This window comes from Tinamus guttatus, unplaced genomic scaffold, assembly GCF_059628265.1.
Source record: "Tinamus guttatus ecotype Peru unplaced genomic scaffold, ASM5962826v1 Tinamus_guttatus_pri_ptg000301l, whole genome shotgun sequence".
In the NCBI taxonomy this organism is placed as follows: Eukaryota; Metazoa; Chordata; class Aves; order Tinamiformes; family Tinamidae; genus Tinamus; species Tinamus guttatus.
This window is the reverse complement of record NW_028288835.1, coordinates 134,155-146,609: the sequence shown is the minus strand read 5'-3', so window position 1 is coordinate 146,609 and position 12,455 is coordinate 134,155. Positions and strand designations below refer to the sequence as shown.

General features: G+C 35.8%; 1 protein-coding gene across 2 annotated transcripts in view; it reads right to left on the bottom strand.

Moving 5' to 3' along the window:
- Nucleotides 1-12,455, bottom strand: part of LOC104573417 (uncharacterized) — a 53,646-nt gene that overhangs the window by 27,122 nt on the left and 14,069 nt on the right. For both annotated transcript variants that reach the window (XM_088528080.1, XM_088528081.1), the window contains exons 9-12: nt 9,042-9,238; nt 6,674-6,738; nt 5,791-5,897; nt 3,376-3,487 (exon numbers count right to left, since the gene is read on the bottom strand). In XM_088528080.1, the coding sequence (XP_088384206.1) occupies nt 3,376-3,487; nt 5,791-5,897; nt 6,674-6,738; nt 9,042-9,238 (481 nt within the window). The remainder of the gene's footprint in view (nt 1-3,375; nt 3,488-5,790; nt 5,898-6,673; nt 6,739-9,041; nt 9,239-12,455) is intronic.

Here is a 12,455-nt window from a genome sequence, read left to right as displayed (position 1 = left end):
CTTCCAAAATCTTGGATACTGTAAGACTATCCTGAAGAACTATTAACAAATATCACTAAATTCTGTCTTGTATTTCTAATAGACAATACAGAGACAAAACACATGAATGACCAAGCTCACTTATGCCAGCTTATACCAAAAGAGGGAAACTTTCTGACTTGATGGTTGTCAATCAGCTAAGATAAGCCTTGTTTAACTATTTTTAAGCTAAAATCCAAACCATTTGTTAATTTGAGACGGAATTTCACTGCTTACTATTCCAGTGGCATGTCTTCAGAGAGATACCCTGAAGTACTCTGAACTGATGCATTTGCAAATCCACGGTTTTAGTTAATTTGTTTCATCTTTTTAAGTAACTACTATGTAAATACATTCATAGTGAGAGATGCACTGTTCATTTCTCAGTCTCCAAAATCTCTGCCTGGAAGAAGCCTGCAAAGATTCTGTCATGTAGGAAAACCTGCAAGCCTGCTTCACATTTTTTGTTAGTTTTCCTCAATACCCACACAGGCAAACCCTAGAATAAGAGGTCATTTAAATAATAATAAACCCATCAACTTTGACTTAAAGCTATATTGTTATAAGAACTCTTACTACACAGAAAACAGAGGTACAGCCACTAGTAATAATTAACTACTAGTAATAGTTAGCACGAAATATTCTAGCAGAAAACATACTTATGCATTCACAATTGTTTCTGGGTTCTAAACTCTACCATATCTTCAAAATTCCATTTAAGTGCTATATTTACTTCCTTGCCAATGGATGCAAGATAACGCATGACGCAAATGATCTACGAAACCAAAAGAAGGAATTCTGAGTGTGTGAATCCAGTATCAAAACTGAAGATGTACACTATCCTTACAGCATCATGACCAAACAACACAAAAAAAAAGTTGCTCTTCATGAAGTCTTAAAGCAGCGCTAGAGTTAGTAAACAACAGATTTTAGCTAATGAGTAAAGCTGTGTGCATAAAAATATATGTATAACTCTGCTAAATATTCCCACATTTATCCATATTTAATATATCTATCTGCTAGTATATCCATATTTAGCAGAGAGTTATACATATATTTTTACATATGTATGTATGTATATAACAATTTGTATTTTGTAACCCTAAAGCCTGTAATAACCTATTAATACATACTTAATATGAAACACCTCCAAGTATTTCCAAATGATGAACTTGTGGATGCTATGACACTTTCATAACGGTGCCCTACCCACAGGCTTACTAAAAAACACAAAGCAGATGTGTCAAAAATTAAGTATCACTAGGGTTACTCAGTGCTGATTTGGGTCCTCTCATATACGGTGTGATGCTGCTGGTAAAGCAATAGCTAAACAAGCTCCAAGAGTGGCACAGAAAGATCATGTAATGAGACAGGAAAAAATGGAGAAGGGAAAGGGTAAAAGCACTTAAATTCTCCAGGCTCAATACCAAGATGATCTTCAAATCTGCACCACTTAGCAGTTCAGACTCTAGTATATGAGCCTAAGCCTGTGATTTCACAACTACATAGGCAACCCCAAGATTTACGAAGTCCAAGATGACTGTGTTTGCCAATGTAGCCAAAACTTCCTCCTCCTCAGAGAAATACCCAGAGACTTCAGAGAATACAATACAGTTTGACAGACCTGTGTGGCAATCAGCCTAGTCACACCAGACACCTCCAGTAAGCTGTGAGTATTGCTTGATAAACTTTTCCTGTCTTAGTATTCATACATATATTTGCCTTTCCTATAAATTCAGATGGAAACATTTTCAAATCAGGAACTTTTGTGTGTTAAGCAAGGCTCTGTTTTTGACTGCTGTTATTTGTAATTCAAATGAACAGATCTAATTTTGCATGGAAAGATGCACTGAGAAATAGTGTTTAAGAGAATACACGATTTCTCCCTGAGAGCCCAGAAGGCAGATGTTTTTGCCTAGGATTCCACTTTACATATTAAATGCTAAAGTCAGGCTCCACTCCTCTCTCCTTAAGCTACAGCTGCTAGTTTCCAGATGAGAACTTCTGCTTAATTTCTTCTAACTGTTGGAGGAAGAGGGTGAAAGGGGAAGCAGAAGGTTTTCCCATATTTCACCTCCAGCTTTCTGTATAAAATATACGGAAGCACATAAAAGAGAGAACACTCTATCTACTTTTAATCAGAAAATGGAGAGTTGTGGCTGAAATACAAGAAATACTATAAATATTCAACTTGATTTGGAAAAATCTATTCACAGTGCAGTAAGAAAGACAAAAGGTAAGGAACATATTCTCAAAAATCATTATTCATTCCATACTATGTAACTATGTTATTAAAGAATATATTACAATGAATAATCATAAGGAGCTGGAACTAACAGAACATATACAACATCTGGAGCATCTGTTCCTATGTTTGAAAAACTTGATTCTGCAATCTTAGTCATACACTTTTAGCATAGTGGGATTTATAATCTTAAAAACGAAGAAGATCATACTATAGAAATGGTTCACCAGGAAGTGACTTTTGCTGCTGTGGAGAAATAAATTGAAGCTCCAGCACTAAAATGAATAGCTGCAGATATAACCTACACAATTTCTATGAGTAATTATTTTTTACAGTAAAAAGTTCACTCTCACTAACATATGCTTTTGAAAATACAAATACTCAGCTATTTTAAATGCTGACATTCCTTACATCAAATTCTCAGAGCTGAGTTTTGCCACATGTGTACCTTAAGAGTTTCGCAAGGCATTGCCATTTACAAAGAAGAATTAATGCTACTGTTTTGGAAAAGGCTAAACTATCTAAATATTTAAAGTATATGTAAGTGAGGACGAGATTTACAACCTTAAAAAAGGCATTTTTTTAAAATAAGAAGAATACCATATTGTAGATCAAGAAAACTTAATGTCTCAGTCACTATAGCCTTCAAATTCTTACAAGCAAATATAAGAAGTTATAAAACATAATGATGAAATGAAGCCTGTTTCATGAAGAGTACTCACAGACACTTTTAAAGTTGCATGAGAAATAATTCTGCCATTTCCTGATTCTGCAAATTTTATACTATGGTCTTTCAGAGTTATCTTCAATTCAATTTAAAAGCTTGTATCACAAGAAATTTTGTAAAGAAGTACTTCTTTATATGAAAATCACCACAACAGGCTACAACAGTATCTTTGTAAGACTTTCTAACAGTTCTTCTGGAAAAGCCAATACTGCAAAGACATGAGTACACTTTCTGCACACTAAGCAGTGACACTGAAATCTTTGTGAGATGATGGGGTGAAATTCCTGAGATGATAGTGACTTCCTTTAAAGTTACAGAAAAGATAACAATACAGAGAGATTAACAGAGGTCAGCAGAAGTTTAAAAACACTCCACGAATACTTACACCGTCTATACTTCTTCTAGCGTGAGGTCCATATGTATCTTCAGACCCTAAAACCTGCATGTTAACTGCACTGTAATCTTCATATCCAAGCTGACTGAAAATAAGACGAGTCCTGCAACAAAAGACGTTTTGTTAGTGAACTGTCTCAGAACAGTTCTTTGAAGCAGTCCTGTGTGGTCCACAGCAGTTAGCTCTGCCATGTAGACTGCAATATGAACACTTTTCACTGCCATCTGATTCTATCCCTGGGTTTCAATTTGAACCTTTTCTTTATTTATTTGAAAGATGATAAGCAAATATATGGATCCAGATCTTTTACTTTCATCTTTAAGACAGAGTTTGAAATATAATTACAGTATATACAGTCTTCCTGTTTTTTTATACAGGAAACTCAGCCTTTGTTTTTCTTCTGTAAGACATTTTAAACAATTTATGAATATATGAAACTATATCACTACATCAAAGGCACTACAGAAGAAAAATTTAACTTAAAAAGGAAATTTCATTCAAACTTTAAAGGTACTTATTTTTTTGGAAGTAGCAAATACATGTTTAAACAGAACTTTTTGTTCAAGGATTTTTCCTCTGGTACTGTGGAATTTGTCAAACACTTCAGAGTTCATAAAAATTATACATTGCTATTTTCTATTTTTTTTCATTAATAAACACTGTTTTGCCGAATATTAAATTCAGATTAAAGGCAGCATTTGCAACAACTCTCAAAGTATAGCACAGTGTTCAAACATGATACAAGCTGAGAATTACCACTGCAGTTTAAAACAGTTGAACAGCTGATGCACCTAAATTGGTTTTCCAATAATCCTTTGTCTGGCACCCTTCTAGCTCTTTAAAAGATTTCATCGTTATATGACAATATACAATTATGACAATAATTATTGTCAATATTAAATGTGGTAACAAAGCAGCAGTGGGACTTAAATATAAAATGCAACTTTATAATAGTTGCATAGAGATGAAGGTGGTCAGTATACCATAGAATGGTATATTTTGGTGACCACAGAAGGACAAATACTCAGTTTAAGGCACTTAAACTTGCAAATTGTATTTGTAGCTAATTATTTTAAGTTACTTGCCTAAAAAATGGTTAGCTAGAGAAAAGAGCATTCAAAATATATTCCGTGGGTAATTTTTAGCCCATTCATGTTCCTTTGTAATACAACAGAAAGGCTGAAGACTACTTGAAACAGACTTCACACACGCTCTGCCAAATCTTTCTTGCATTTGCAAAGAATAAATGAATAAAGGAGAGGTGCAAGAAAAAACGGTTGTAGTAGTCATTTTGAGCTGCCAAAGTGACTTAATGCCTTAGGTTGCCTATTAAGTTGAACAAGTGAAGCAGCTTCAATCTGTGCGCTGAAATCTACACTTCTTGCCATTAGACTACCAGGAGGAATTTAATTTATAAAGCACTAGAAGCCGGCTACCTGAAAGATTGTTACTGTCCTCACAACAGTCCTATTCTCTTGCAATAGGAATGGGTGGAAAGGCTGAAATTAGTGCTTCCTAAAAGCACACATATCCTAAAAGGATATGGTTCCTGGCAGAGCATTCTCTGACAGTGATCAGACATACCTTAACTCTTACTCTGCACGTGGGTCTGTATATACAGATCTTTTGGACATGTTCAGTAAACAACTCCCCACATTAAGCCCTTCACTAAAACATAGGACAATACTCTCTATTGTCATTTTTAACGCACAGAACTAGCAACAGCTGCTTGAAGCATGACTCGTGGGCTAGCTGCAGTCCTCAGTCCCTAAGGGGGCTGTGCATGTCCATAGGAAAGGTATTTTATGCTGTAAGCCTGCATAATGCAGCCTTAAATCCTGCATTTCTTGCATTGTCTGTACTCGCTCCACAACTCTATCAGATGATGGGGGAAGAGATCACATATATAACATAATAAAAAGGAAGCAGCTAGAAAGATTGGGTGCTATTTAAGTAATGTTTGGTGGAGACTTCTCTGAGGAGATACATTTTTAAGAGGAATTCCTCTTCCCCCACATACATTGACATGAAAACATGACTAAAGGTTTATTAGATCTTCCACACAGATCATTTTCTAGCATACAAAATAATGTGCGACACCTAACAAGGCTGCAGAACAAACTTTAAACATTTAAAATATCATCTTGGTAAACTGCCTATATTTCATAGCACTAAGATTCTTGATGAAAAGGAAAAAACAGAGAGTTCTGTGGGAATCAATGCAATCTGATTTCATTTGCATTTCTTTCTGACATCTAATAAATGTTTTTCTGATTTGCAACTTCTCCCATTAATCTGGGTCCCTCTGTGCTATTTAGCTATCTATTTTCAACAGTTCTCTGTTCTATTTTGATCTTGATCCTAGAAACAAAATGTAAAAGCCCCTTCCAAATCTCAAACACTAACCTTTTCAGAATACTTTCCGCAGTACATTTTCCCTTTTGCACAGCCTTTGGCCCTCCCACTGGGCAGACAGCAGTAGCTCTGAAACCATCAAGGTAAGTGGCACTCACCTAATGAAGAGGGAGCATACGATTACATGAGAATCAGTACTGAAGTACTATAAATCTCCCTGGCACTATTCATCCAAATGCTAATCAAAAGTGGAATAACAAGAAGTCGTCATCATGGCATCAAGAAAACAATCAATTCCTTGCCTTACCCTTGCTTCTGTAAATGTCAGTTTTGTCATTATTTAAAACAGCAAAGTGATGCAGCCCTACCAGAACCTCACCAGAATTGTATTACATTTGTGTCTGTTCAGAAAATTGAGACCACTAGAAGAAAAACAGCAAATAAACTTTGCACTTTTACCAGAAGTGCAAATTTCTTTCAGTAGAATATTTCAAGAGACTACACAAAAGACTGTCTTCTACTTAATTGCTATCTTGGCATAGGTAGTTACTTGGTACTTAACTTTGAAATACATGTCAGATGTTTTTCACTAATGAAATACAAGATTGCCATGTTCGAATAAGAATGAATAAACAGTGTATGAACAATAGTGTGATAACAGACATTTTTGGGGGGAAATTGTTAAAGAACCATCTCAGCCTTTTCTGGAGATTTCTGGATTATCTCATTATACAAACGAGAATTTCAAGACAGCGCACAGTTGTGGGTTGTTTTTTTTTTCTTGCTGTTTTGATTTTTGTTACTCTTGAGTAAAAAAAAAAAAAAAAAACAAGATTAATGTGGTGGCAGTTCTTGGCACAAAATGCTTAGTATTTTCTCCACACATGCCAGATTAAGATCAAAACACTTTACGCTCCATAGAAAGAGATAATACCTTATAAAATTTTGAAGGCGGTGATCCTTTTGCTCCATGAACTTTCACTGCCCCACCTTCAATACCTAAAATAATTAAAAATTAAAAATTAATACTTGAACCATAATGACTCTGTGGTTCTATATAGAAGCTTCTTCAATATAACTTCAAAGACAATTTGCTTGTGATGCATATCAACCTTAAAACCAATCACTGACAGCTGCACAACCACTGCTTCACTATAGTCCTCCATACAAACACAGACAGCAAACTAGTGACTAAATTTATGACTTCAATGAGCATTTTAATATAATGCTTGAAATGTTTATTCATGTACTTTAAATACTTAACACAGAATGTAACCTTAGGACATTGGACCCCGTAATTATTTGCCAATTAACAGCCAGTTATTGCAGACATACAGAGCATTCAATTTACTGTAGTTGGCTAGAGCAGGCTGATGTCCTTCACTTGGGATATACACAAAATGGGAGGGAAAAAAAAAGAAATCTTATTTGTTGGTAGCCTGGTAAATGGAAAGGTAGTTTAGTTTTCTTGTTTCTAACAGAAATAAACAGCCTGAACACACATTCCATATGTGTGCTCTGTGCCAGGTGTTATTATATTAATGCCCATAAGAAACTACAGAAACTGCTCCCATGTCATCGGCTTTGAGCTTGCACTGGTGAAAATCAATAGGCACAGTCCCTTGAAAATTAGCATGTCAGGATAAGCACTGCATTTATGTGTCTATCCAATATAAACAGAATTACCCTGTAGCTCACCTGTGCCTAGTGTATACTCCAAAATATTCAGAAAACAATTAGAAGATTTACCTAAATATTCTGAAAAGATCAAAAGACAACAATTCCTTCAGCATATATCTGAAAAACTGGACAGATCTAGCATAAATTTTATAGGTCACTCAAAAATAACACTATCTCCACAGGTTGACATACAGTTAATTGACTCTACCAACACAGAACATCTCTGCAGTCAGAATAAAGCTCTGGAAGAGTTTTATACGCTAGGTGATGGAGAAACACTAACAAAACCTAACAAAATGCATGGCATTCATTGACAAAAAGAAAAAACAGAAGCACCTCTTGGTTCCAGCATTGCAACTAATCCAACAGGATAATAAAACCAGCAATGTAAACAGCAAAACCAGATAACTTGCCCCGATCTAACTGGGGTACGTGTCAAAGCACTTCAATCTAAAAATATTTAAGAAATCTGCCTATTTTCCATCTGTTATATTTCTAAGAGGACTAACTAAAAGTTCATGTGAAAGTTCATTTTAAGTTCAAACATGTCATATTGGGTCATTTGCAAGCTAAAAGTTCATAGGAAGGTTAGGCTTCTCTCCTCCTCCTCCCCCCCCCCTTTTTTTTTTTTTTTTTTTTTTTAAGAAATAGTGGCTAAGAGTAACAAGCCGGCCTTGCCGGACTGTCATTTCATTATGTTGCATGGGCAGAAGTTTCACTGTACAATTTCATGCTACTCTTACTACTGAAGCAAAACATTTCTGATGTTACAGAGTTTAGAATATTAAGGTTTTAATTTGAGATTTTAATTGCATTGAATTAGGTTTTATAAGATCATTTAGCATGCCTGTCAATGGTTAGTGCCATTAAAATACAGAGAGACACAAACTATGTAGTACAGATGCAATAAAAATAAATGTCCTAATACTGGAGCTAAATATTTTACTGATTTTTTTTAAAATAAACCCACAAATCTTAAAACAACAATAAAAACAAACAGACCTAAAGACTGAATCCAGAATGAATTTTATATCCATTCTTAGTCTGTTGGTATGTCTGTTCACAGATTTGATTATGACAAACGGGGCCTTTTCCTCACAGAAGCTCTGCAGGGCTTAACCTGTACCAAGCAAGCTCCTACCACTTAAGATGACCCGTTAGACATCTAGGAAAAAGCCATTATGAGTAACGTTTTGCAAGGTACAGCTGTCTGTTGTTACTAACATTTCAAGTGTCATGTGAGTGAACATGTACAAGAAACATCACCTTCTAAATCAAAGCAACTGAGCCACAGCTACAGAGATTGAGAAAGCTCTACTATGAGATTTTGCTATGTTGCTCACAACACAATGCACTTAGCAAGTCTGTAAACTACGCAAGACATGAATCCAAGTAGAAATGAAAAAGGATCAAAATAATCAAAAAGAAAAATGATCAAAAGATTTATGTCAGTCAACAAACAAGATAAGTATATCCAAAAAAATTCCTCAAAAAAACAATCAGCCCATTATATTTATCATGCTCTGAAGGACTATGCAGAGAAAAAAACGGAAACTAAAGCAATTGCATTAGATTGATAACCCAGTCCACTAACACAGATCTCAATGTGATGTAGGACTAACCTGGAATTTCTGTGATGGAAACTTCAGAAAAGTCACACGTGACATCTGGCAAGAGATAGCGCTGCGGGTTGCCAACCTCGTACAGCAATTGTTCGGCCACGGTGCCAAAGGAGATCAGCCCTCCTGTGTCGGGTGGTTTGGAAATAATCAGGTCTCCTTCAGAGGAACATTCTACAATGGGAAAGCCTATGTTATGCCTGAAATACCAAAAGTACAAAAACAAAAACTTATAAATATGAAGGGGGAGGGAGGGAAAGAATAATGATTAAGAGCATATCAGCATTTTCCTGTCATAACCAACTAAATAAATTTGGTCATCAATTAAGAACATATCTGGTTCCTTCTGTAGAAACCTACACAAGAAAAACCACTGAATAAATGGCTAACCAAGATAACAAGAGGATGCATTTTATTGCCTGCCAAAGCAGTACAGATAAAACATCAAACATCAGCTGTAAAGGGAAAGGAGATGAGAAAGGAATGAAGGAGAAACCACAAACTAGGACACCAACAGAAATCGTAAAACGAGGAGGGGCGCCAACACTTAGAGGAACTACAGATGAAGAGGTTAATTTAGAAGAAAAACACATTTGCCGGTTCTGAACAGAGAAAAGATTGAGGAAAAGAAAGTTTCAATACGATTACACTACTTAGTCTGGCTATAGCAGCAGACACAGAATGAAGGCAACACACAGGTTAATGTAGTCTAGAAAATGGATTTGTAAGAAAGTCAAGCAGTAAAAAGCAGTCTAGGTTGGAAGTCTCAGAAATGGAAAAGCAGAAACACAAATAATTACAACTTTTTGTTGTGATACAATTTAAGGACAATTTTGCATGTTTGTGACAAATTATACACACACAAAAATCATAGTAAGAAAATAGGAAGATGAAATTAAGATCTCTAGATCAGAACAATAGTAAAACACAGAAAAAGAGGGAAAGAAATAATCAGGCATGGCAAAGAGGGAGAGAAAAAAAAGCAGTAAAAATGCAAATTATAGAAGTCTTCATAAATTAAAATATTCCCTTCCCCTCTATTTTCACAAGATTAAAATCCTTTACAGAATACTTAAGACCAGTTCATCCCTGCAATTAACTATCTTTGGGTGCTAGTAAGAACAATGTGCTGAACATACAACCAAGTTGGTTATTAACAAAGGTTAGATGAACATAGTTTGGATAACAATCCACAAAGTTTTAAAGGAAGTAAAGAAACCAATGAACTCTTATAACTGACATTTGTAAAAGTTCATGGGAGCTTGGACAGATTCCTTAACATTGGGAAGCTCCAAACACAACTCCATTATTAAATAAATAAATAAATAAATAATAAAAAATTAAGAAATAAGCTCTGTTACTGGAGATCGACAACTTCAACATTGATTGTATACCAAACTTGGAATCTATGGTAGCTGGGGAACACCTAGAAAAGTCCACCATGAATCATGAGAGATCATACTTCATTAGCCTGGAGTTTGAAACAGAAAACAGATAAAGGGGTGGGAAAAAAATCTTTGTATATAAAAAATTGAATTTGTAAGAAGCAGTTGATTTAAGATGATTCTAGATTTCTAGGAGGAAAAAAAAAGACGTTGGTAGAAATTACGTAACATTCAGTTTTAGAATGTGAATAAAATAAAGCAATATCCCCCAAAATATCTCTCAATGTTCAGCTTCAAACATAAAATAATAAACATGTTATTATTGCAGATAATAAATTTTACAGATGAGACACATACAGGGAGGAAGGTAATTCATCCAGTGTTACACAAGATGAGTGATTGAATAAGGTAATAAATAAGGAGCTTTTAACTTCCTAGTGGTATGCTTGTGGGTTTTAACCCTACTGCCCGTCTTTTCTTCAGGCAATACTCCTCTGAGTGCCTTGCTAACAGGCTCAGCACAGGTTTGAATCACTTGCCCAAAACTGAAAATCACTTCTATGAAGACAGATTCCTCAGTGTCATCCAGATGGTGCAGCCACAACACAAAGCAGCAGGGAGGACACGTATCCTTGTTGCAACCTGCCTTAAAACTAAATCGTCAACACTTGCAACACTTGCGGCACATTTGTGCAGATACTCAGCTTTCTACTCTGAACCTCTGAGGTAGCTAAAGCTTAGAGAAAAAAAGAAAGAAAAAAGAAAGAAAAAATTGGGAAAAAAAAGATTAAAATTAATTTACCCAGGGTCCACTCCCAAAAGATTTGGGCTGCTAAAAAACAAACCAAGGAAACAAGACAACAATGTCCTGAGGTAATGCTGGGATTGCATCCCTAAAATTCTGGACACTGGAAAGGGCTAAGCTCACTAAAAACGGACCAACCGTGGAAAACAGAAGCCAAACATATCAATATGAAAAGCACAATCATTTAAAGCATTTGACATGTGAAACAAAAGTACAACTATAATTTTCCTGGTATCTTAAGGCCCTCCCACAGGATCTTTTTGGCAATTTGGAATTTTCCTTTGGAATTTTTCACATCACAACAGTAGTGGGGAGGAGACCAGATAGGAACAACATTTCCTAGAACATCAGCAGAGACGTTATTTGCTATATACGAATGCATCCGGTTTTTATCACTTGCAGCAGAGTGTTGACCCAAAGCTTAGAAGAAAATAGTATGAAGATGAGAAGACAGTCTAACAGGAAAGTAAGAGGGTAACAATGAAAGCGGCAATCTTCCTCAGGAAAGAAGGCTGATATAGGAAGCAATACTAAAGGTCTGAGGTGAGACAGAAACGAAACCTCTGAAATTTCTTATGTCCCCCTTCCTATATCAACTAAACACCCACACTCCACATCTCCCATTTCCAGTCCAAGTCTTCTGGGGTGTTCCTCTGGTGAAGTCCCACTGACATGGTCAGGATTGAACAGTCAAGACTGAAAATAACTGTTACTGTTGCATAAAACAAACCATGAAGCACTCTTAATGAAAGGCATGTATTCGCAATTAAGAAAATTTTCATTCTGAATCAGAATACCTAAAAGTTAAGTTTATCTTATCCATATATGCCCATATCACATGCAGTATGAGTACGACCACCTGACACACACACACAAAAAACAACAAAACAAACACACACACACCACAGCAACAATCTCCATCCTAAGCACATACACCGTGTCAAGCCGCACAGAACAAGAAAAAGCCAGGAATGCTTCCAGCACTGGTGTTAGTCATGCTCAGCTATTAACCTCAGCATTTATACCATACAATTGCTACATTAGTGCAAATGAACTCAGCAAGAAGCCCCCAGACTGCATCCATTTTGCAACACGACCTCTTTGGGAAAAGATCATATACTTCCTCACAACAGATGCCAATAATAATTGACATTAAAATATATCTTCTTGAATATATTACTTAACCTTCAACTTGGAAGCAAACTTTGCTTGCCCTACAGCATGAGA